Below are 24,000 nucleotides of genomic sequence, written 5' to 3'. Positions count from 1 at the left end.
TCTTCTGGCAGACTGAGGGGGAGGAGGGGGTGGGGGTGTTTACAGTAAGTGAGGATTTTTAAACACTGACTCGGTGACATCACTTCCTGCACAGCGGCCAATCGGCTCAGGAGGCCTCATGGTCATCAATATTTACTCTGTGGACTGAAACACCCACCAGCTGCTCCCCCTCGGACTGTCGTACTCAGTCATGTTACTGCAGTAAAAGTACCACTATTTAAACCAGTCAGAGTGTTCCAGGAACTGCACCACTTGCTGTTGGATGGTTTCACTTAATGTGCTGCTTACAGGTTCTTAAAATCTCCTTCGTGAAATGAAAGTACTCGAGTACCTCAGGACTGTGCTTCAGTAGTCAGTTAGTTTTATTCTCTTTAATGCCAGCCACAGAGTCAATCCAGCTCATTAGTCCGATCTGAACTTGATTACATTCAGCCCATAAAATGATTCAGTTAAGTCAGCTGTGTTTTCTGCTTGTTGTTGTCACAAACAAACACCAGTGGAAAACAACGACAGACTCGCACAACATCTTTAAACAGGCAGATTTCAAACACTCAGATTGGTGGTAAACTGGTATCTAACTGATAACTAACGAGTTTAATGTGGAAATGTTCTCATCGATCACCAGCTTATCAATCAGACACATTTATTCATTAGCTCCGATCATAAACATCACAAACAAGACCTGAAGACCAGGACAAGCTGGAACATTAAAGCACTTGAACGTCTCGATAATGACGACATGAAGAGTTGAAGGTTCAGACAGAAAACCGTGGCAGCAGTTGATCGTTAAACTCGCGTCTGTTCCAGCATGTCGAAAGCCGTCGCCGTTTTCTCTGTTGGTTTCTCATTGGCTGTCGTCATGATGCCCTTCGCCCAGTCCACGAAGTTGGCCATGTTGGTGTAAACCCCATAATATCCTGGGTGTGGACATCCCCGCCCCCAGCCCACCACGCCTGTCAGGAAGTGGGTGGAGCCGTAGAGCGTGACCAGCGGGCTCCCGTCATCTCCGCGGCAGCTCGGCTGGCTGCCCTCCATGTATCCCGCACACAGCATGTTGCTGGTGAAGTTGAACTTGGCTCTCTGGGAGCACTGGGAGTTCTGGATGATGGGGACGGAAAACGTGCGGAGGGCGGGGGACGGCGGGGCCGTGTTGACGGCGCCGTGTTCCTCGTTGCCCCCGACGGTCCTCTTGCCCCAGCCGGACACGGTGTGGTAGCGGACCAACAGGAGCTCGCGCTCGGCGAAGTCTTTGGTTGGCAGGCAGACGGGGACGGTGTGTCGGTTCAAGGTGACGGGCCAGCTGAGCTGCAGCAAGGCGACGTCGCTGTCACCCGTCTCTGGGACGTAGCCCTCGTGGGCCGTTGCCTTGGAAACAGGTATCCTCTGTTCTGTGCCCTCTTCCACGTCCAGGTTGTGTTCGCCTGATCACAGAAACGAAAGGTCACACGAGTCAAGTTTCCAAATCAGTTCGCACAGCACGTTTACAGAACAGCTTTTACAAGCCGCTTCTTTTGCAGACAGGAAAGCATGGATCAGTTACCTGCCACCACAGCGAGGTCTTGGGCATGGTTGCCATGGATACAGTGTGCAGCGGTGATGACCCAGTCTGGGCGGATCAGAACGCCTCCACAGTGACTGCGTCCATGTAACTGAACCAGAACCTGACCAACGGACAGACAGACTCCTTTTAATTGCACATATTGGCCCTCTGGCGCCACCTTCAGGTCTGGATTCACCAGTAGCCTGTTGAAGCAGATGTTCATGATCCCCACAGGATGTCCCCCTGAGGACAAGCAGCGGGACTACAGCCGTGTTTACCTGCCAGGGACACTCTCCTCTTGGACAGTGGTTCGCCCCCACCAGCCTGGTCTGACCCACCACAGTCTGGTTCGCGCCCGCTTCCTGTGGAGCCAGCCGACCACATGGATATTCCACTGAAACAGGAAACACAAGTCACACCTGGCTTCACTTTGGACACAGCAGGTAGACTCTTCACACATGGTTAATGTGGAAGTGGAGGGTGAAAACACAAACCCGCAAGAGAGCAGATCAGGCCTCACCAAAATGTCTTCTGTGTTTGTCTGCTGCTTCCTGCTGGTCACCGGCTGAACTGTCTTTTGTTAGTGTGAATACACATAATAAGAAGTAGGGAGGTGGTATTTGTACCCTGAGCGACGCACTGTCGTCCATCCGCTCCCAGTTTGTAGCCGTCAGCGCACAAACATTTGGAACTTTGTCCTGAGCTGTCACAGAAATGTTGACACTGTCCGTTCAGGTAGAGACACTTCAGTAGGTCCTCGACCACTGGGGGGAGCAGAGGAAACAGCAGAACATGTGAATCCAGCAAAGTGTTAATGACAGATTTAAACCAGGAAAGTGTTTCCTCACCCGTCTCGCAATGTTGTCCCCCAAAACCCTCAGGACAGTGACACTGGTAGGACGTCCCCACGGAGACACACATCCCGTTGTTATGACACGGGTTGACCAGGCAGGGGTCACGACCTGATAACAATAATCAATCACGGCATTTTTCAAATGAGAGACGAGAACATGTGAGCAGCAGGAGTAAAACACACAGAGAGAAGAATGAGGATCAATAAGACTCGATCACAGGGTTCAGAATGAACCGAGGAATCAATACCTGAACAAATCAACATTCTGATCACAACGTGTCATGTTAAACATGTAGCGGAGTTTTAATCCTGCTGAGAACAACATCGAGAACCTCGTCACACCGAAACCTTCATTCTCATCTTCTGATGACCACGAGGCCTTCATCAGGCTGGGAGTGCTGACAGCGAATCACAGTCTCACCATGTCAGAAGTGCCTTCCTGTTATCACTTAGCTGATGTGAGAGTGAAACCAAACGAAAAGCTTTACTCACGGTCATACGTCAGCCAGAATTGTTTCTGCAAAGAGCAAAGCAACAGTCAGGCTGTGAGCACATTCGGCTGCAGGCCACAGCTGCTCCTCAAGCTAACATCATACATGAAGAGGACTGCAGTATTCATCAGAACACGAGTGTCTGGAAGCTCTGACTCAGATTCCTACGATGTTAACACACAGATTTGATCCTGAAATAAAAACTGCTCCCACAGAGTAAAACTGCTTCTGATTTGGTACGACTGAGTGCAGTTTAAAGACGTCGGCGAAGGGAAAAACGCTGACCGTCTTGTCATCGTCTTCGAAAACTTCTCGAGCCTCTTCGTAGTCGCATGTCTCCTCGATGCACTCCCGCTCCAGGTTTCCTTGTTGCAGCTCCTCCAGGAAGCCGCTGTTCGCTCGCCGCCATCTGTGCAGCACGGCGTTGGCCTCGGGCCTCTCCACAAACACTGGAACAGAAGAGAACACAGCAGCAGCGTCATGTGCTCTGTTCAGCTGCTGTCCGCCTGCTCACGTTCTGTCTCACTTCAGCTGATGTAAGTTTGAACAGACCTGCAGCCGCAGCGACGCCTGAGAGCAGGATCCAGACGGTGCAACAGCTCCTCGCCAGCATGATGAGTTCGGTGTCTCCGCTGGGACGAAGAGGCTTTATAAGAGAGCTCTGACACTTTTAGTTCCCGCCCACCAGGCCTCAGGCCCCGCTGTCGGGTTTTAACCAGGTCAGTAAACACATCAGCACTCCTACTGGCTGAGAGATGACCAGTGAAGCAGATAAGATGAGCAACACAACAGCGGAGAACCACTGCATTCAGAGTACTGCTGGAAATACTGGACTGAGAGCAGGAGCAGTACTGCAGTAAATGTACTGGGAGACATTCCACCACGTGACTGCACACAAGACTCCCGTCCCGTCCCTGCACTGAGGGAACATGTCGTGGACATGAATGTGCAGCGCACACAAGGAGGCCTTTACGCAATCGTGAAATGAGCAAACAGACTTAAGGCCTTCACATCAGACTGACTGATCGGCTGCAGACTTTAGACCTGAACACAAAGCCTGACAAACACGACAAGAACTGTTTAAGCTGTTTTATTCATACAAAAGATTTGAACTCATTTATAGAATTAAAATAACATCTGAAGAACAGTTGAGAAACTTTTACATGAAGACCAGCATGTCATTACATTCAGCTCCGATCACGTGACAGGAATCGTCAGCTTTCACGTCCACGCTGCACGCTGTTACTGTGATCAGCAAACTCTGATTTCTCTGAAAGGTCAAATACATCCGAGTCAGCACTCAGAAATACAGACGTGCCTGAAATGCCTCACGCCAACCGGAGAGGCGTTCAGGATCACTGAAGGTAGCTGAAGTGCTGTAAAGTATTTTTACCGTCCTGTCCCGCATAATGAGACGTTAGCACAAACTGCAGGGTCCCATCGAGTCCGGCCAGCTGACCAATTACTCTCCAGTTTGTTTGTTTTGTTTTTTTGATGACTTATTTGATGCGATTTATGGTTTAATCATGTCCAGACGCCTGAGACCTGAAGTTTTTGTCGAAGGGTTTTGTCTGTAAAACTGACTCTGTGTTTTCAAATTACCTTTAACAAATTGAGGCACAGTTTACACCTGAATTATTTGACACAAGGGAACTGATTCTGGATCTGCTGATGTGTGTGAACTCTCAGGTGGTCAGGTTGTGCAAGGAAGCTTCTGTGTTGTTTGTCAGCTGATCTGGCGTCGCTGTTCGGTTGTGGATCCACTCCAGGTAGTTGGACACTCGGGTGTAGATGCCGTAGTTGCCCGGTCGGGCGCAGCCTTTTCCCCAGCTGACGATCCCCAGCAGGAACACCGTGTCCTTGTACTTCGTCACCAGGGGTCCGCCGCTGTCGCCTTTACACGAGTCCTGCTGGCCCTCGATGTATCCGGCACAGAACATGTTCCTGGTGAGCACCACGCCACTCTCCTCCAAACATTGCTGTGTTCGGATCCGCGGGACTTTCAGCCGCCGCAGGAGGGTTGAGGTGGGCCCGTTCTCGCTCCTCCTCCCCCAGCCGCTCACCGTGTGCAGGCCGACGGCCCAGAGTTCGCGATCAGCCAGAGGTCGCGTCGGCAGGCAGGCCGATACGGCGTACGGCGTGTAGACGATGGGTGTCGCCAGACGTAGAAGGGCAATGTCATTGTCGGCAGTGCGTTGTACGTAGTTCCCGTGCATGATGATCTCAGCCACCTGCACGAACTGCTCGGTGCCCTCGTTCACCTCCCGGTTGTGCTCACCTGACAGACAAAGAGCAGTGAGTCACTTTAATCTATCTTTAGAGCAGGATCAGAGATGGTTCTGGACCGTGACCTGACTCTCAGGTGAGTGAGGTCACCATTCAGCATCCAGCAGACACCAGGTGTTTTTCGTACCTGCGACCACCTTGAGGAACTGAGCGTCAGTGTTCTCCAGGCAGTGAGAAGCTGTGAGGATCCAGGTGGGTTTATAAATCACCCCTCCACAGAAAGCTTTGCCTTTGTACACCAGCAGAACCTGAAACAAACAAAGTCGTCACCCGCAGCTCTTTCATCATTCATCTCCTCCCTGTTTTTATATTTTCCATGATGATGATGTTATGTTATTTGGACTTTAGTAGTTGGAAAAAATGTCAGCTTTCTGCAAAGCCAAACAAAACACAAGACTTGTTTGTTATGTTTCAGAGGTTAGAGTCCAGTGAAATAACTTCAGGACTCCCCTCTCAGAGAGTTAGAAATGAGCCACCCTGAAGCTACACACAGGCTCCACAGTAAACAGGTGAACTGTCCCTTTAACTGTAGCATACCTGCCAGGGGCATTCACCTTTGGGGCATTCTGTTCCCCCGACGATTCGAGCTCGAGGGTCCAGCTGCTTGGCTTTGTCCTCTCCCTGCAGGACGGGGATCATCCCGCACGCAATCAGCTCTGAAAGCACGAAGCAGAACCCAATCTTGAATTACTTAAACATTTGCAATTATTACTTATCGTGTCTTTTTGTCATCGAGAATAAAGAATTGCACACAGGTGTTGGACGACACGTCAGTGTTCAGGTGTGAACAGATGGATTCACCGTCTTTCTGTCTGTCACATGAATGCACCTTTTGCGACGCAGCTCCGCCCATCAGCTCCCAGGAAGTAGCCGTCTGCGCAGGAGCAGTTGAGCCTTCGTCCTCCCTCCTCTTCATCGCAGAAGTGCTCACAGCCGCCGTTCTCCAGCAGGCAGGTGTCGAAGACGGCCGAGTTCTCTGAAAGCAGCAACACGTCGGCTCACTTCACCACCAAACAGACACAAAACTGCAGGAACGTCAAACACCTCTGGGATCTGCATACTACATGCACTTTGTGGTATTCCTACTGTGATTTGAGTACGGATCAGAGTACTTTCCCCACCACTGCTAAGGTCACAAAGGCTGCGGACAGGAAGACCTGCTCGTCGTCTTGAAGACGGCGTGGGGGTTTCCTTGTGTCTGCCGAGCCTCCTTCACAGTGTGGTGATTTGCTCACCGAGCTCACAATTGGCTCCACTGAACTGAGGCAGGCAGAAGCAGGCGTAGGACGAGCCCTGAGTGGAGCAGCTGCCGCCGTTCTGACAGGGGCCGGACTTGCAGCTGTCGGGGACTACGGGACGAGGACACAGACGTTGTCGTGTCAGTCATGACAGGCTGAAACAAGACTAGAGGAGAACGTGTGGTGACTTACGGCTGTATGTTCTCCAGAACTCGTCCTGAGGAGACAGAGGAGTCACGTCAGCGTTCGCTCTCCAGATAAAAGAAGTCTGGTTTGGTGTACGATAAAAAACAGAAGAAGAAGATGCTGACCGTGGTCTCGGTGTGTTCGAACACCTCGCGGGCCTCCTCATAGGTGCACTTCTCCTCCAGACACTCCCTCTTCAGATCTCCCATCTGCAGCTCCTCCAGCCAGCCCGAGTTGTACCTCCGAGTCCGGACCAGGACGCCATGGGCTCGATCTGGATCCAGAAAGACTACAGACAGACCAAAGTCAACCCTCTCCTCGCTTTTCCTCCAGCAGAAACATAGATCATTTATCGTTTATTTTGTTGTGTGAATCTGAGTTCAAGGCTTGATGGAGATGACCAGCAGGTGGCGCTGATCCTCCAGTCGGTGCCGTTAAAGCACCAGAGAAGAAGAGGACACCACAACAAGACGACTTTGTCTTTGAACGAGCTCCAGTCACAGGTCAAACAATGGAAAACAAGATGGAAATCAGACATTTGTGTTGGTGTCGGAAGGTGAGGAAGGTCAGAGCCTCCTCATCGCTCCACACACACACACACCTGGTGTTTTCAGCTGAAAGTGACGCGTCATTGTTTGGTCTGGTTTAATCAGCACTTCTACATCTCGGACAGGAAACACTTTTAGATATTTTGATAAAAGTTTTCTCTTTTAAATTTTGACTTTGTTTTCCTCACCTGACGCTGCCTGGCAGCCGGAGACGAAGGCGAAGGTGACGAAGACTCTCAGCCACATAGTGGACTTCATCGGAGAGTCGGGTGTTGTGCTGCTTCTCTGTGGACCCACAGGTACAAAGTCCGTCCCGTCCCCCCCGTCCCCCCCCACCACTGATCACATGTTCTCAGCGAAAAGTGTGGCCTGGACAAACTGATCTTTGCCTCTGATGAGAAACTCCCGCTCGAGGGACGCCCCATTTTAGGAAATCCTCCATCTGCTTCGCCGATAAGAAATCCAACCAAGAAGTCCGTTTAACGAGTGTGTCTGTAGAGGTCCATCCACTCAGGACGCAGGACGCAGTGTTTTTAAACCTCAGACGACGAGCTACAAGAGTCGTCATGATAGGAAAACTCTTAAATCAACAGACTTAATCAGTTCACACACTGATTGAATTTATTGTCAAAATGTGACGCAGATCTTAGTCAGAGCTGATTGGTTCAGTCAGAACAAACAGACATGATCTACCAGGACCACAGCACCAGAAAATCATTTTTTATTTCTTTTACATTAACTACAAGAATCAGTATCTCACAGGACAAAAAGAGTGATTTTGATTTTGATGATGAATCTTCATCTGATCTTAAAATAAATCGCCACCTGAGCAGGTTTTGTTGGCGTTTACTTAAGTGTTAGCATCCTGGCCTGAAACCCGTTTCAGCCAGTGGACATGATGTCTCCGATCCAATCCAGGAAGTTGCTGACTCTGGTATATACACCATACAGATTTTCATTGGCACATCCCTTCCCCCAGCTCACCACGCCCGTCAGGAACCAGGTTTTCTTGTAGCGCGTCACCAGAGGGCCGCCGCTGTCGCCTTCGCAGGCGTCCTGGCCGCCAGTCCTCAGTCCAGCACAGAGCATGTTCCTGGTGATGTTGAGCTTGGTGTGGAGGCGGCACTCCTGCAATGGGACCCTTGGCAGCACCAGCCGCTGGAGGAATCTGGATGGGGGACCGAACCTTGACAGACGGCCCCAGCCGGACACAGTGGAGTGACGGATGGTGGCCAGTGTTCGGCTGAAGGTGCTGTTCTGAGCGGGGAGGCAAATGGGAACCACATAGCGTCCCAGTTTGACCGGGCGGTGGAGCTTCAGCAGGGCCAGGTCTTTGTCGGAGCTGGACTTGTTGTAGCCAGGGTGCATCACCACTGTGACCACCCGGCGCTCCTGCTCGGTCTTCTCCACCTCCAGTCGGTCATGTTCACCTTGACAGGGACAACACTGTGAGACCTTTGAACAGTTCAGTTTGTGTCGTACTGCCAGGAGATCAACACTAAGGATTCATCAGTTTTCTTTACGTACGACGTTTACACCACCAGCAATGTTTACCCACTGAAGTCGTCGCTATTATCTCCACGTACCGAGAACGCGATGTACGAAACGTGAAAATCATCTTACCCACAGTGATGTGGAAGACGGCGGCAGGTTTTCTCCACACACAGTGAGCTGCAGTCAGGACCCACTGATCTGACAGGACGATGGCTCCACAGGTGTACACTCGGTTTTCGGTCAGCAGAGCCTGAGCAGGGACGCAGTGTCGTCATCGTGTGCTGCATTTCAACTCATCCTCACTTAAACGTGATCATATAACACACGTGGATTCTGTATGTTATCAGTGTTTGAACGTGAGAGTCTGAGGAGGACGTGTGCTCACAGATTAGACACCAGAAGGGCTTTTGAGATGTGGGAGAACTGAACCTTTAACTGCTCTGCTGGAACGTTTAGTACTTTACTGTGTGCACCAACTTGCCTGCCAGGGACAGTGTCCTTTGGGGCAGATCTGCCCGTTGATGACCCTGGGGGCAAAGTGGATCAGTGGTCTTCCACAGGCCACGTTATCTGGACCAGAGAGATGATCACAATGAGTGTGGAGCTGCCTATCTGCTGACATGCTCAGCGCTGATCTGAGACAGTCTTCTCGTCTTTACTTGTCTGTTCATTTGTAAGCTGTGTGATAGCAGAGCTCTGACCTTGAGGCATGCAGGTGCTGTTGTCCTGATCCAGACTGTAGCCTGGAGCGCAGAAACACACGTGAGGACGGTCCGGAAACTCTCTGCAGAAGTGTTCGCACCCTCCGTTCCTGTAGCGACAGCCGTTGGAGGTCAAGCGTGCTGCGTGGAGACAAAGAGCACAACGTCGTTCATCACCACAACATCTCGACACCCGGCGTGCGCAGAGAAGGTTCTGCCCCTCACGTGCCTTTGTCACAGTTGTTTCCATGGAAACCAGGTGCACATTTGCAGACGTAGGTGTCGATCTGGCGAGTACAAGTTGCTCCGTTCTTACAGGGAGACGACAGGCAGTGATCCACCGCTGCGAACAGGAAGCCACAAACCAAACAGTCAGCGGATTCATGCAGAAAATAATCAGCAGGTGAATCAGAGTGAACAGAATCATCAGCTGCAGTCAAAATGAGCTCCAACAGGAAACTCCTGCAGTCAGCTGATCTGAGGTCAGACAGAACAGGACAACAGTCATAGGGTAGACTGTACTGCTTGGTAATGGTACTTGTACTTCATTAAAGGCTGAGTACTTCCTCCAGCCCTGCAGGCTGAATCCCTGTACCTGTGTACATCCTCCAGAAGGCTTCCTGTGTGGAGAAACAACACAGAGGAATAAGAAAACATGAAGGACTGGGACGCGTGTGCGGGTCGTCAGCTCGACTCCGGACTGACCAGCTGCTGTGGCAGGGCGAAGATCTCCTTGGCCTCCTCGTAGGAGCATTTCTCCTCCAGACACTCCCGCTCCAGGTTCCCTCTCTTCAGCTCTTCAAACAGGAAGTTTGCTCGACGGCTGCGACGGAGGAAAACGCTGGCCTCAGGTCTGCTCACAAACACGTCTCCTTCATTTCAAAATACAGGAGAATTTAAAAAACGAGGGGTGTTTTCCACTGTGTGGATGTGTTTAAAGACCGATTGGTTGATTGATGAAGTAATCAGCAGATTAATCGATAATGCTGTCGCTCTGTGGCTGCACAAAGTTCTGATTATTTCACAGGTTTTCCAAACACCACAACAACTTCAATCATCAGAGAAAGTGAGATGTGGTTTCAGAAGCCGTCAGCAGCCAGGCTTGGACTTCACTGTCAGCTGTGTTTATGCTAAGCTAACAACAGTGCGAGTGTCAAGCAAAAACTGACAGATTTTTATGTCAAATAGAATCAGAGACCCTCATCATTTATGCTGACCAGCCTGCTGCTGTAACTCACTGTGTGCTGCTGAGATCTTCACTGTGGACACAAGTCAACGTCTGGAGGTCGAATTTTCAAGATGGATGAAACCAGAAGAAGAAGAAGAAGAAGATGAAAGGTGGAAAAAGGAGAAGAAAGAGGGGACTGACCTCCAGGAAGCCCAGTGCATGCTGGGATAGAAACGATGAGGAGTCGTATGAAGAAGAGTCGCTTCGTTTCTCTGCTGACAGACGCCATGTTTGTTCTGAACTGATCAAAGGTCAGAACCACACAAAAACACACAAACACCTCTCTCTCTCTTCCACACAAATACACAGTACAAATACTGCGTTCACTGACAGCAGTACTGCCCTCAGAGGCCCTTCATGAAGGTGACGCAGGATGGAGTTTCTTTTTCACATGAGCTTGAAGTGGACGCGTTGAGTGCAAACAGAGCGTAACATGAGTCAGAAGTTTTTCTTTATGTCTTTATTATATCATTTGTATTTTTTTCCATCACACAATCAGTCAAACCAACATAAAGTGTCACAACAAAACTTAATTAATGCAAAAGAGATTTTCATTATTTAATAAAAATGAAGTAAGACTAGATTTAATAAATAAGAGTTAACATTCATTGTCGTGTTTAGAAAAAGGAAGACAAGCTGAAGGGAGCTTTGAAGCTGCACTTCCCCTCCGCCCCTCTGGGGGGCGACATTGCTCTCACTGCAGCTCCTTTATGATGTCAGGGATGAACTCCTGGGCGTCTCTCAGCTCGTCCTTCCACTGCTGCGGTATGAAGGCCCCGCAGTACGAGCCAGCGGCCCCCAGCAGGGCTCCCAGCGCTGCCCCGCGGTTACAGTTCTCACCTGAAGCACAAAGACCACATTAGCATGCTTGCTATGCTAACAGGCTGTTTCGCTGCATGTCTGGAGTTATTGTTAGGGTTAAACTGAAGGATTAAACCAAAGAGCAATAATCTCATTTCCACTCACGATGCTTCAGTAAATGAATGACGTGATTTCGGTGTGATGACGCTTCAGTACAAACCTCCACAGTTGGTGTTAGCCAGGATTCCTCCTGTGGGGTCGTCATGAAACTCGTGAGCCAGGTAAAACATACTGGACAGAGCTCCTGTGGATTCACAGCACACGGGCAACAGTTATGTTTTTAATGAAGTTCCTGTGTCCGTGACGATCATTGAGCGTCTGATCGGGATTCGAACCTTTGGTGTAGCAGGCCAGACCGAGGTAGTTCACAGCACTCTGATGAACCTTCAGCCGTTCATCCGAGGACACGGGAAACCTGAAACACACACAGCTTCATTTCTCCTCTCAACAAAATCTTTTCCAGTATTTACAGATAAAAGATGCGTCCGAAGTTGTCCCTAAGTGTCCAAAACTCCAGGGACATTCAGAGCTTTGAGCGTCTCGCAGTTTAACCAGAAGGTAAACTCTGAAGGTTGTGAAGACAAACCAACAGTCACAACAGGACTGCAGTCTGTCCTCCATCGGGACTTGAAAGGCCTTCCAGCAGCTCAAAGCACGACTTATCAGACAGTTTCTGTAGTGCTTCATCTTTCTGTACTGCAACTGATATTACACATGTACTCTGTGTGTACACGTGTACACATGTACTCCTTCCTTGTAAATAGAGTTTTTTTATACTGTTGTTCACTGAGCAAAGGAGGGTCTCCTCAGTGAAACTGACAACATGTTGGGTACCTGGCGGCCTTGCGGCTGTAGCTCTGGGAGGAGTCCCAGGCGCCCAGCCTCTTCAGGGCATGCTCGGCCTGCTGGCGGACGCTGGCTCCGCCCAGCACAGCGTGCAGCGCCCGGCTGTAAATCGACACGTACTCTGGCACCTTCGGATGGGGGTGAGTGAGCTTCACAAACTCTACTGCTGCTGAAACCTGCACACGCAGGAGGTTAAAGGTGAGACACGATGCTTCCGTACAGCCTCAGCATTAACATCAAACCACAGTCAACGACGGACGCCTGCCTGTCACTCACAGCTTGCTCCTCATTGGCCGTGGCGGACAGCAGGATGAAGGGGAGGATCGTGGGAAGGCAGCCGATGGCGTCCAACTGGCTGTCGGCGAACGAGGAGCTCAACATCTGCCTGGAGCGTTTTTCTGCAAACGTCAGAACCTGAAACACACAGCGAGTCAAAGCATGTGAAAGAGAAACGCGGCCGAGAGGCGACCGTTCCTCCAGGGTGCGTTTCCTCCACCTGACGGGGTGAGGTCGGTCTGCTGTCCTGCCAGTCAGCGAAGAACGAGCGGTGGTAGGACTCGGCGTACGTGTCGGTGTGCGAGTTCGGCGTTGTCAGGAAGTGAACGTAGTCTGACAGCACGGCAGCTCGGGCGTCCGGCTGAGAGACGTCGGCGAACTGACCGGAGACGAGAGTGTGGGTCGCTCGGAGAGAGCAGAGGACGTTCAGGGTGTTGTCCCCGGCCTGGAGACCTGCACAGACCAGATGATTAGCATTCTGTGATGACACCGTTCACTGTTGTCGCACTCAAGTCAGTCCAGAAGCAGCACCTTGATGATAGTGAACTGAGCCTTTGGAGGACTTCCACAAGTTCAGCTTATCGTGGAGGATCACGTTGCCCACCACGTCGGGCCGCTTGGCGCCGGACGACCAGGCGGTCCGACCGCTGCCAGCTACACATAGACAGGAAGATCAAAATAAAGCTTTGAGCTTTAATCACAGTCACCTGAATGTCATCTTCCAGGACATCAGAGTTTTCTTACAGGTGTTGGAGAGGCTGAGGATGCTGGACGGGTGTCCGCTTCTGGGTGAGCTGAAGCCTGATATCCAGCCTCCAAAGTCCCTGACGATGTCGTTGACGTCGTAGTACCAGTGGACCGGCATGGACATGGAGTCGGCCGCACACATCGCCCACAACGCCTCGCCGACTGACCGCCGCACCTGAGCCATCGCACCTGAGGAGGAGCAGTTGGACAGGTGAAACCCCGCTGACGTCAAGGAACCATCAGTTTGGAGGGACAAAAAAAGAAAAGGCCGTCAACATGATTTTTCTTTTCAGCTGTTATGATTTTTATGAAAGACTCGACTTTCAGGGGGAGATTATTGTCCACAGTGACACATTCATTAACTTTACCTTCCTGGGTAAAGTGTTCGTCCACACTCAACAAACTTGTCTCGTACATTTCATTTATTTATTCCTGTGCCAGCAGTCACAGAGGTCACTTTATCATGTGTTTGTGTTCGTGGTCGAGCTGCTTCCCGGATGAATCAAATCCAGGGTTTAAAATAACTGTCTGTTGATAACCAATATAACCAATGTACATTCGCACTGAAGATTATTTTGAGACTTCACATAAAATTAAGATTCAATATAATGTCTGACAGAAGAAAGAAGAACAAGATTAAAATGTCAATAATGATTTTCCAACATGAACAGGTTTATAGACGATATACATTCTTCTTTTCCCACAGAATGAATCAAAATCAAAATTTTGTCTCTGATGATAACACCTCTTGAATCAATGAATGTCGATTGTCGCCTCGTGTTAATCCACACCTGTCTTTACCTGCTGTTTGACTCAGCCAGATGCCCAAAGAAACTATGAAGTGTTAGCGCTTTAATACATTGAGCGGTTTCGTTTCGGTCTCTGCACAGGCTAAAAGCTTCAGTTTGTGCATTTTTGTTAAGTCTCACCTGTCATAAAACCGCTTGGTGCGCAGCAGCTCTCTGTTCTGAATGATTCCGCACTTTAACTTGCATAAGTCCATTATTACGCTGTTACAAAACCGGACAGGAAGTGGCTGAAGTGAGTTAGCACCTTTGTGCTAACTTGAACGGCTGTTTGCGGCCCTGACTTCTCGTTACACCCGGGAACGACACGTATGTGTTTCATGGATTAATCCATCATACGAGAGTACTCATTATTTGTCTGTTTAGAATTCCGAAAAGTTGCAGCGGGATTTATAAATTGGAGCTTATTTATGTTACCACTTCCTGAGTGACTTCGGGAGTACGGTGACCGATGTAGGTCAATTAAAAAAAAAAAAAGAAATCGCCAAGAAAATATTTAGTTTTGCCCAAAGGAAAGCGCTTACAGGCGCATAGACTACGATTAGAAACCAGCATTTTAACCTTTCTCTACAGTTATGTACATATACAAATAAAGCGTATAATTTATTTCTTTTTGTGGTACTGATGAGCACGAGTCAAAGTTAATAGTCGAAAAAATATGCCTGGAAAACCAAAATTAGGGCAACACTTCACCAGCAGAAAATCAACGGCGGCCCTTGTGGGACAATATTTATGGGCGACGCGACGCGAATCAGTTCTAATGGAGTATGAATTCTGCCCGGTAGTGTTACCGTATTAAACGTTAACCTTTTGATATGCGGTCAGAACGACGCGGCTGTCGCTCATGTTGCAGTGCGGAAGGTTTACGGTTGTTAGCATCCTTTACTTCTTTACGAGGAAAAACTTTATTGTTCACCTCAGTTCACATGACGCGTTAGTCTCATTTGTCAGCTGTTTATTTGACTGGAAGCTGAAGTGTCCCCGCCTTTGTCTCAGTGTTAGAGACAGGTTAAATTTATCCTTAGATCGGGTTCCCTGTCGTCGTCGTTGTTATTTTTATGAGCAAGCTGCGCTAGCTAATCAGTCAGTGCTAGCAGGCTAACGCGGATGCCTCGGGTGGAGATGGAAGAGGATTCGCTGAATCCACAGGATGTTGGTGAGCAGAAACATTTTAGTTATTAATTTAAAACTGCATGTCTGAAGCCAGTGACGTCAGAAAGGCGCAGTTTCTCTACTGCCGGCTGCACACACGTAAACAATGTGCTCACAGTTTATTACATTCATCTTCATTGGTTCGTTTAAATGTTTTCACAGATCAGAAAGGGACTTTGAATGGTGTGTGTGTCGTCTCCACGTTAAGTCAAGAGTGTTTGATCTGGCTCAGGTCTGATTGTGGAAAAATTTGAAATGGCCCTTTATTTCTGTTCTCACATACGGGACGGTGGCCGGACGAGTCTAACGACTTGCTTTAATGAGTTTCTGTAGTCCTGCTGTGAATCTGGTCTGATCTTGGCCAATCTCGACCTGGTCCGCGGTGGTCTGGATGGATCTTTATTCCTGTATTCTGTCTTCTCGAGTAAAGTGAAGCGTTTACAATGCTGTGTTTTTCAGAACGGGCCAAAACCTTCTGGGCCAAGGAAGACGTGGATCGGGTTTTTGATGAAGTGTTTGAGTATCTGGATCACCTGAAGAGAGTCCTGAAGAAGCACACAGCAACAGATAAAGGTGGATTTTGTCATTGATCTTTTCTGGTATTGAACAGGATGTGATTGGCTTCCTGTTGTATTGATGATGACTTCCTGTCGTGTGTCTGTCAGAATACGTTCAGGGCCTGAAACTGCTGGAGTGTCTGGACTCCTCTCCTCCAGCCTCCACTCGGGACTCTGTGGTTCAGGTGGTCATCGGCCCAGGTACCCACAGACTTTTATTCTGAAACTTTCTTACACCAGCGGAGAAAACCAAAGTGGTATACTTATTTGGCTGGTTTAATTTACAACAAAATATCAGATATTATAAACTCTTCATCTCTTTGTGTGTAAATATTTGAATATGTGAAGTAACCTGTCAGATAAAAGTTGTGTAGTAAAGGTACAATATATCCCTCTGAGTTGCAGTGGAGTAGAAGTACAAAATGTTAACATTTAGTGAAGTCTGTTGTTTTTCTGTCCAGGTGGGCTCCTGTTGGCTGAGGTTTCCCACCAAAGCCCCTCTTCCTCCCCATCTTCCTCCCCCTCTTCCTCCTCCTCTACTTCTTCCCCCAAGCCTCCCTTTAACGGGACATCCAGGTCTGCAGCTCCCCCTGCAGGCAGAGAGGAGCTGCTGCCTCCTCTGACCCCATTCCAGCTGCAGTACCAGCCACACTCCTGTTGCAAGGTAACACACACTCATACACTCATACGCACACACACTTACACACACTCATACACACACACACACTTCCTGTTGTTTCCTTGCAGGCCTGCCTGTCCAGTTTACCCAGCATGCCTCAGTTCATGCCTCCATTCTGGGGTCAGAACCCTCTGAAGATCCCACTGCTCTGTGGCTTTAAGAGGCTGACCGCCTCGCTGCTGATGTCATCGAGAGGGGGCAGGGCCTCTGATGATGAGCGGGCGGAGCCTGCAGTCTCTGAGGGCGTGGAGGACTGGGACGTTGTTTACAAAGCACCGTGTGGACTGAGCCTGCGTAACCATGATGAGGTGATGCGTTTCCTGTTGGCCACAGGCAGCTATGACATCCTGCAGGTCAGCTGGTTTGTTGTGATTCGTTTACAGACAAACGGGTTTTTGGGTGGAATGGAACTTTATTAATTAGGCGTTCAGCTCCAACGGAGGCCCGTTGTTGTCTCCTGCAGGTGGACTTCTTCACCTTTAACCCGTCTGTTCGGTTGGACCCGCCCCTGTCAGCGGGCCGCCGGCGGCCCCAGCTGGACCTGAGCCGGGGCACGGAGCCCACCCCGGTGGACCTGTGCATCGTGGAGGGCGGCGCTCAGCCGGCCGATTTCCGCTACAGGAAGGATCGCTGGCCGCACGGCTGCTTCCTGAGCCGCGACCCAACGCTGTTCAGCGCCTGCTGCGACTGCACTGACGGTTGCACCGACGCACGGCGCTGCGCCTGCGTTGCCATGACCAGAGGCGAGCGCCATTACCGCCATCACAGGCTGGACGAGCCCGTGCCGTCAGGGTGAGACTGAGTCAATTAAGGTCATTCAGCTAAACACGTTTTAATGAAACTAATGATGACTTTATTATTCGTCAGTCAAACGTGATTCAAAATGTCAGGAAGTAATGAAACTGTTTTTCAAAAGTTACTTCAAAGCTGCTTTAGAGGGAGAAGAAAAGGAGAGAAACTGAAGCTCAGCTGTCCACAGGCCTCTCAGCGCTCAGTGTGTGTGTTCTCAGTGTGTATGAGTGCGGGCCGTGGTGTGGCTGTGACCGGGCTCGCTGTCAGAACCGCCTGGTCCAGAGAGGGATCAGAGTCCGCCTCCAGGTCTTCCAGACTGACGACCGTGGTTGGGGTGTGCGTTGTCGTGACGACCTGGACCGCGGCACGTTCGTGTGCATGTACGCAGGTGAGTTGACGTCGATGCAGAACGAGTCGGGATCGGTTAGTGAACACGTGATGGATTTAATGAAACGTGTTCAGGTGTGATCCTGCAGAGGGTCCAGAGTCCCACCGAGTCCCCCTCGCCGAAGCTGACGAGGGCGGAGCTCCCCTCAGACGATGAGGTGGAGGTCGTCACCGAGTGGCTGGCCCCGCCGTTGTGGGAGGGGCGGAGCGACATGCCGGAACCCACCTCGCCGCCCCTGCACGTTCCTGTGATCCAGAGACCCGCTGACGCCAACGCCACGACCACATCAGCTCAGGACAGAGACAAGGTCAGAGTCCGGAGGCGAGGAGTGTGTTGGATCTACCTTTTCATGTTTCTGAGCTGTTTTTTGTCCTTCAGACAGTGTTGGTGGGAGGTCCAGAGTCCAGATCTCCTTCAGCAGGTGGGTCAGGCGGCCTGTCTCCTGCCCGCGTGAAGGTGGCAGCGGTCCGCTGCGTGAACGGTGCCAAAACAGAGACTAAGAGCCAGAGGGGTGTGAAGAGGACAATGAAGGTGGAGGACGTTCACATCCTGGACGCCAGCAAGGAGGGAAACGTGAGCCGCTTCATTAATGTAAGATTTAAATAAGAATCTGTTGTCTGACGTTCTCAAAATGACGGATTTTTCTTTTTTCGTACATTTTCTTCTTCTTCTGTTCTGACTTGAGTGGTTTGATATTAAATGCTGTTTTATTATCTGGAACTCACCTCCACCTGTCCTCCTGACTCACTCGTCTGTTTCGACTGGCCTCCTCCCTCTGGTGATGATTATAATCTGTCCGTGCTCCCTGCAGCACAGCTGCCAGCCCAACCTGTTCGTCCAGAACGTCTTCACCGACTCCCACGACGCCGGCTTCCCCGTCGTCGCCTTCTTCACCAACAGGTGAGCACGAGGGGGACGAGGACGGCCGGTTGTTGTTTGCCGCTTGTTGATGACGTATTTCATTTCCTCTCTGTCAGGGTTGTGAAGGCCGGCACTGAGCTGACCTGGAACTACTCTGCTGACACACGCAGGAAACAGGAAGTGCCCTGTCTCTGCGGCAGCAGCGGTTGCCAAGGACAGTTTACCACTGAGGACAGGCTGTGTGACACGTGCGAGGTCGAGGGGGAAACACAGTAATCCCACACTGCCACTGACCACACAGACTTTTTCTACTAACGTGCTGTAACAAAACTATTTGTTGAAAGTCTGTACACTTTTCTGTTTTTCTAAATAAATGGACTAAGTTAGGAGAATCACGTTACGTTGTTTTATGTTGAAAGATTGTCGTGTTTTTGGCTTCCCTTTCAGATTTGTGTCTATTTTCACACTTAAGCCCCAGTGCGACTTTTATCTTGAAAAGTTTAATTTAAGGTAAAATGTTGGTAATTCTGGTTGTTGAAGTTTTTCTGTAAAGTGTTTCTAAAACGATAAAAACACGTAAAAAGAAACCACAACCTCATTCGCTGTCGGTATTCCTCCCGTTGGAGACGTCACGTTCAGCTTTTATTTTGAAAGTAGACGTGGCGAGACGGCTTCCTGTTATAGAGCGCTGCTGCTTTTATTTTGAAACGCCACACCGGATACTCGTCTGTTGTTTATATTGTCGCCCAGCTGCGGTCTTCGTTATCGCCTGACCTCCGAGCAGCGGACCCGACCATGAGCGCTGTTCTGCGGGCTGCGTGTGTGCTCCTCCTCGGCCTCCTCTGTCTCTCCCTCCCGCCGGCCTCCTGCCGGACTCCGATTCCTCCTCACGACCAGGTGGCCCGCGTGGCCCGCTTCGTCGCCCACCAGTGCGACTGGGCCTCCATGGCCACCATCTCCACCCACCAGCCGGTGGTGGGGCAGCCGTTCTCCAACGCCTTCTCAGTGAGCGACGGGCCGGAGGGCTCCGGCTCCGGAGTGCCCTACATGTACCTGACCCGCATGGAGATCTCAGTGCAGGACCTGGAGGTGAGTCTCAGTCAGTCTCGGAGCCCTCAGAGCTTCGCCGGAAACGTCAGGTTTCAGTCAAAATGTTTGTTAGTCATGTGCTTTTATTTCTGTCAGGCTGTGCAGTTTCAGAAGTATCGCTGAAAACCAGAGTTTCTGCTTATTTCGGCTACGTCTAAATCTGATGATATTTACATGTGGACTGTGTTGTCTTACAAACACAGCAAACCGACAGAATTACTGAAGCTGTTTTCATGGTGCGTTTATATCCTGTAGGATTTATTTCAAAGTCGCAGGAGGTCTTCATGCATTTGGCGGTTCGCAGTGAGTTCAAGTTGTTTCCTGCAGACTCGAGCTTGCACTTCCTCAAACGTCAGTTTCTGATATTTGAGACAAAAGTTTTGTGTATTTGGAGCTTTCAATAAGCCGAGAAACCGAACTTGTTAAAAATCCATTAACTAGAAGAAAAGTCACGTGACTGAGAGTCGCTTTAGGATTTATGCAACGGAAGCCGCCCCACCATGACACAGCAGTTCCCTCAGAGTGACTCAGCAGTTTTGGAGTCAGAGTCACATGTCAGAGCCGAAGTCATGTGAGAGGAGGCCACAGAGTGATGTCCGCAGTGGAAGGTTTCATCAGTCTGCACGTGTGTCTCTGCAGGTGAGTCCTCAGGCGTCTCTGTCCATGTCTCTGGCCCAGACGGACTACTGCAGGCAGCAGGGCTTCGACCCCCAGAGTCCTCTGTGCGCGCACATCATCCTGTCCGGATCTGTGATGGAGGTATACACACACACACACACACACACACACACACACACACAGAGCTGTGTGTACAGGCAGTCACGTGACTCCTCCGTCCTGTCCAGGTGAACGGGACCGAGGCAGACTTTGCTAAGAAAGCTCTGTTCAGCCGCCACCCGGAGATGATGGACTGGCCATCAGATCACAACTGGTTCTTCGCCAAGTTCAACATCACACAGGTACGCACGACGACTACTACTACAACTACTACTACTACTACTACTACTACTAGGGCAAAGACTACTGCTCGTACTGCTCCCGCTAGAACCTCGTGCAGTCACCACATCAGATCCAGACTGAAGGAAATCAGAGTCTGACAAATATTTGCTGGATCATGTTTCCATTTGCTGCGGATGTTGTTGAGTCAGCGTCATCAGCGCCATCAGCCAATCAGAGAACAGGAAGTCAGGTTACCGTCCGTCTGCCTCCTCTTGTTTCAGGTGTGGGTGTTGGATTATTTTGGCGGGGTGAAGACCGTCACTCCGGAGGAGTACTTCCAGGCGACGCCGCACAGGAAGCACCACTGACGGTCAGAGCTGCTGGTTCTTGTAGTCCTTTTTGTTCTCTTTGTGTTTCTGCAGCGCTTGGACTACAAGTCCACCATAAAACTACAACACGAGCGACTCTCGGCATTTCGCGTGTGAAATCTAAAAATGAGAAAAGCATTTAAAAAAAATGACAAAAAGTCAAAATTATGAGTAAAACAGATTTTTGAAATTTTAAAATTACAAAATAATTGACATTTAAAATCCAAGCGGAGGGATAGTGAGTCAAAAAGTACAAAATTTACACTCAAAATTCATACTCTTTAAATAAATTTAGGAAAGGAAAAATTTTGTAATTTAATTTTGTAGTTAAACAGCAATGGAATCCAAACTAACGTTCCTGGCTCATAATTTTGACTGTTTGATTTTATTTTTCTGTGATTATTTTCTTTTAATGATAATCTTCATAATAATCAATAGTGCCTTGTCAATCGAGTTTTCTGACTCAGTTCAGTCAGTGAATCTGAACGTCTTTTTAGGTGTCGTTTCGACTTTGACCGCCGGGGGGCGCAGCTGAGTTCAGAATCAAACACAGTTTAGTAATAGTTTACGTTTTTAACTTGTCTCCTTCATGTACTTTAAAGGTTTATTAAAGTCACCACAACTGAAAGTATGATGATGAATGTTGGTGTATGAAAATGTGCCTTTGGACTTTAATTTATCAGCATTTCCTTTTTCTTTGGTTTTGCGTCTGCCTGCAGCACAACAAACCAAACTCCAGTCACTAAAACTAAGATTTAAGGCGTGCGGTTTGCACTAAACTGCACTTTGCAAGTTCGTCAGAAACAAACAGAAATAAAGATTCAGTTTGACGGGACCAGCGGGTGTCATCACAGTCAGGTTTATTGATCACTCATTTATCTGTCAGTAACCTCGTCTCCCATGAGCCTCATGGGAGAAGAGGTTCACGAATACCACAGAAACACTCAACGCCCGCTAATTAGACTTCAACCACACCTTCAGCTCCACCTGCTGATTCAGTCCACAGGAAGCCGACGTGGACTCAAGATTTTATTTTTGTTTTTTAAACAAAAGGCGTTCAGTTCAGCTTGAAACAGTCAAACACAGAAGTTTGATCAGCGTTTCTTCTGAAGTTGAATCATTCTGACATTTTTCTGCTTCTTCACGCTCGCCTTGTACACAATCAGACTTTTAATGTCTGGTTTGATATAACAGGACTCCAATGAAAACAGCGTGGCTGCCTTTGTTTGTCCTGAACGATGCACTTAGAGCAGAAAATAAGAAAAGAAGAAGAAAATATTTTGCATTATGCCTGAGATTGTACAGCTGTGGTATTTTTAATGAATAAATAAATAAATAAAAAAATCTAAAGGCTGACGGAGTCGTGTTTGTCTGAGCTGCAGTCAAACACTGCGTTCGATCTTCATCCTGGTCATCGGGGCCTTCAGACGTTTCCTTCATGCTGACCCGATGACTCGATCAGTTCGAGTGTTTGGCCTCAGCGACAACCAGTTCGCCTCCAGCACAGTAAGAAACGAGTCCACGAGTCCACGAGTCGGACACTCGCCGGTTTCTCAGCTTTTGTGATAAAGTCGTGAACGAGGTGACGGGACATCAGCTGACGACAAATAAAACACGTGGAGCTCACTGGTCTCCATGGAAACAGTTCAACTTTCACAGGTGTGCGGGTTGAAATATTTAAGGCCTCGGTCAGTTCAAGGGTCAGCTGCTCGCTGCTGATTGGATACGAACCTCAGAGTGTCCTGATTGGTCAGCCAGAGCGTGCTAGAAACAGATCTTTAATAACTTGATGATGCTCTCCCTGAGACACACAAAAGAGACGTTTTAATGTTGTAAATGAACAAACACCGCGCGTGTGTGTGCACGTGATTGTGTGTGTGTGTGTGTGTGCGTGTGTTACCTGGCGTACGGGACATATGACAGGGCGTACCTGTGAGGAACAGCAGCCGTCAGTCAGATGGAGTGTACCCACAGTGTGTGTGTGTGTGAGAGAGTGTGTGTGCCTGTGAATGTGCATGCATGCGTGCCTGTGAGTGTGTGTGTGTGTGTGTGTGTGTGTTGTACCAGGTGAATGCCAGAAACTGAAGGACACAGAACACCAGAGCGAGGCCGATGTTGTTCCACTGCAGAGAGAACCTCAAATACATGAACTCCAAATGGACGGAATGAGAGAAGAGTGTGTGTGTGTCTCTGTGTGCGTGTGTGTGAGTCTCACCCAGAAGGCAGCCAGCAGCGTGAGCACCATACACACCTGCAGGGACACACACAGACAGAGCAGACAGTGTTCAGGTGAGCTCGGTCACCTGCGGCTCAGCGTGATCAAATCAACAGTCTGCTCACCAGCATCATGACGGTGGCGAACGCTCTCTCGATGGCACACATGGTCTTCAGCTGCTGACACGGACCAGTCAGGAACATGGTGCTGAAAGCACAGTAACAGAGCAGTATTACTGCAGTACGAGGACCTGCGTGTTCCTGCCCCCACAGCTCTGTCAATACTGACTTCCACCACCAGAGGGCGCAGCTTCCTCTTTGAAAACCAAAGACTGACCCGAGCACAAGTCCTCGGGGCTGATGGGTAATATAGTCTCATCACACTGAGCTGATTTCTGTGTGGTTGGACCCGGTCGGTTCTGTTACCTGACCAGAGCGCAGATGTTTCCCGCAGTGTAGAGGGCAGCGAACACACCAAGACCAAGACCTGGAATCCACAGCATGAAGGTGCCCTGGATATGGAGAAACATACAGGCTGTTGCCATGGATACAGACACACAAACAGGTCGTTGCCACGGTGACAGTCACACTAACTCACCAGGAAGGCAAGTATAATCCCCAAAACAAAGGAGAACACGAAGCCCTTCATCCTCGTCCCACAAGTCAGCGTCGACGCCTCATTGGCTCTCTGCAGAGATGTCGTCATCATCATCATCATCATCATCATCATATTGATTTTCACTTTGAAAACTGCGAAAAACCTTCGACATGAGCAGCTGAGTGAATTCGTACTGCAGCTAACGTCTGACACGAAAGACTCGGATGACTCGTGGGAACCAGGAGGAAACCCAGAGGGAGTT

General features: G+C 49.5%; 7 protein-coding genes across 17 annotated transcripts in view; 2 read left to right on the top strand and 5 right to left on the bottom strand.

Annotated features, from left to right (window-relative positions):
• Window positions 1-514: 514 nt before the first annotated feature.
• f7i (coagulation factor VIIi) lies at window positions 515-3,588 on the bottom strand. Of its 2 annotated transcripts, XM_046381854.1 has the most exons (8): window positions 3,437-3,588; window positions 3,170-3,333; window positions 2,886-2,910; window positions 2,389-2,502; window positions 2,167-2,304; window positions 1,819-1,934; window positions 1,541-1,661; window positions 515-1,421 (listed from the first exon to the last, which is right to left on the bottom strand). In XM_046381854.1, the coding sequence occupies exons 1-8, from the start codon at window positions 3,495-3,497 to the stop codon at window positions 787-789; spliced, it is 1,374 nt and encodes a 457-aa protein (XP_046237810.1). In that variant the 5' UTR covers window positions 3,498-3,588; the 3' UTR covers window positions 515-786. The 2 variants fall into 2 exon arrangements, with proteins under 2 accessions (XP_046237810.1, XP_046237811.1); XM_046381855.1 differs by lacking the exons at window positions 2,886-2,910; window positions 3,170-3,333; window positions 3,437-3,588 and adding an exon at window positions 2,642-2,852.
• Window positions 3,589-4,458: 870 nt separating this feature from the next.
• f7 (coagulation factor VII) lies at window positions 4,459-7,461 on the bottom strand. The gene is made up of 8 exons (XM_046381856.1): window positions 7,331-7,461; window positions 6,720-6,883; window positions 6,601-6,625; window positions 6,406-6,519; window positions 6,000-6,146; window positions 5,708-5,826; window positions 5,298-5,418; window positions 4,459-5,162 (listed from the first exon to the last, which is right to left on the bottom strand). Exons 1-8 carry the CDS (start codon window positions 7,398-7,400, stop codon window positions 4,570-4,572), a joined length of 1,353 nt encoding a protein of 450 aa, XP_046237812.1. The 5' UTR covers window positions 7,401-7,461; the 3' UTR covers window positions 4,459-4,569.
• A 371-nt stretch (window positions 7,462-7,832) lies between these two features.
• On the bottom strand, window positions 7,833-10,862 carry f7l (coagulation factor VII, like). Its single transcript, XM_046381861.1, has 8 exons — window positions 10,707-10,862; window positions 10,043-10,209; window positions 9,933-9,957; window positions 9,567-9,680; window positions 9,338-9,478; window positions 9,118-9,206; window positions 8,766-8,886; window positions 7,833-8,572 (listed from the first exon to the last, which is right to left on the bottom strand). Exons 1-8 carry the CDS (start codon window positions 10,792-10,794, stop codon window positions 8,025-8,027), a joined length of 1,293 nt encoding a protein of 430 aa, XP_046237817.1. The 5' UTR covers window positions 10,795-10,862; the 3' UTR covers window positions 7,833-8,024.
• A 123-nt stretch (window positions 10,863-10,985) lies between these two features.
• On the bottom strand, window positions 10,986-14,531 carry LOC124055237. Of its 2 annotated transcripts, none has more exons than XM_046381862.1 (9): window positions 14,225-14,531; window positions 13,293-13,517; window positions 13,080-13,202; window positions 12,769-13,001; window positions 12,549-12,686; window positions 12,261-12,448; window positions 11,762-11,841; window positions 11,587-11,670; window positions 10,986-11,405 (listed from the first exon to the last, which is right to left on the bottom strand). In XM_046381862.1, exons 1-9 carry the CDS (start codon window positions 14,229-14,231, stop codon window positions 11,260-11,262), a joined length of 1,224 nt encoding a protein of 407 aa, XP_046237818.1. In that variant the 5' UTR covers window positions 14,232-14,531; the 3' UTR covers window positions 10,986-11,259. The 2 variants fall into 2 exon arrangements, with proteins under 2 accessions (XP_046237818.1, XP_046237819.1); XM_046381863.1 differs by having other exon boundaries at window positions 13,293-13,484; window positions 14,225-14,529.
• A 320-nt stretch (window positions 14,532-14,851) lies between these two features.
• Window positions 14,852-18,819, top strand: setdb2 (SET domain bifurcated histone lysine methyltransferase 2). 2 transcript variants are annotated; one of them, XM_046381825.1, is made up of 11 exons: window positions 14,852-15,257; window positions 15,713-15,826; window positions 15,919-16,011; window positions 16,272-16,474; window positions 16,558-16,842; window positions 16,953-17,281; window positions 17,500-17,669; window positions 17,744-17,976; window positions 18,048-18,260; window positions 18,486-18,569; window positions 18,647-18,814. In XM_046381825.1, exons 1-11 carry the CDS (start codon window positions 15,209-15,211, stop codon window positions 18,665-18,667), a joined length of 1,794 nt encoding a protein of 597 aa, XP_046237781.1. In that variant the 5' UTR covers window positions 14,852-15,208; the 3' UTR covers window positions 18,668-18,814. The 2 variants fall into 2 exon arrangements, with proteins under 2 accessions (XP_046237781.1, XP_046237780.1); XM_046381824.1 differs by having other exon boundaries at window positions 14,854-15,257; window positions 18,481-18,569; window positions 18,647-18,819.
• A 418-nt stretch (window positions 18,820-19,237) lies between these two features.
• On the top strand, window positions 19,238-21,560 carry creg1 (cellular repressor of E1A-stimulated genes 1). The gene is made up of 4 exons (XM_046381893.1): window positions 19,238-19,619; window positions 20,259-20,378; window positions 20,465-20,578; window positions 20,840-21,560. The coding sequence occupies exons 1-4, from the start codon at window positions 19,326-19,328 to the stop codon at window positions 20,924-20,926; spliced, it is 615 nt and encodes a 204-aa protein (XP_046237849.1). The 5' UTR covers window positions 19,238-19,325; the 3' UTR covers window positions 20,927-21,560.
• A 537-nt stretch (window positions 21,561-22,097) lies between these two features.
• Window positions 22,098-24,000, bottom strand: part of LOC124055262 (vesicle transport protein SFT2B-like) — a 3,023-nt gene continuing 1,120 nt past the window's right edge. The window contains exons 1-8 of one of the 8 annotated variants that reach the window (XM_046381898.1): window positions 23,933-24,000; window positions 23,739-23,828; window positions 23,567-23,652; window positions 23,267-23,348; window positions 23,142-23,177; window positions 22,991-23,049; window positions 22,827-22,856; window positions 22,098-22,727 (exon numbers count right to left, since the gene is read on the bottom strand). The exon at window positions 23,933-24,000 is cut by the window's right edge and continues 844 nt beyond it. In XM_046381898.1, the coding sequence (XP_046237854.1) occupies window positions 22,691-22,727; window positions 22,827-22,856; window positions 22,991-23,049; window positions 23,142-23,177; window positions 23,267-23,348; window positions 23,567-23,652; window positions 23,739-23,828; window positions 23,933-24,000 (488 nt within the window). In that variant the 3' untranslated portion in view covers window positions 22,098-22,690. The other 7 variants (XM_046381899.1, XM_046381902.1, XM_046381903.1 and 4 more) reach the window with 7 other exon arrangements.

This window comes from Scatophagus argus, chromosome 24 (genome assembly GCF_020382885.2).
Source record: "Scatophagus argus isolate fScaArg1 chromosome 24, fScaArg1.pri, whole genome shotgun sequence".
Lineage (NCBI taxonomy): Eukaryota > Metazoa > Chordata > Actinopteri > Scatophagidae > Scatophagus > Scatophagus argus.
Note: the sequence above shows the minus strand (reverse complement) of the source record. Positions and strands in the feature narration are given on the sequence as shown.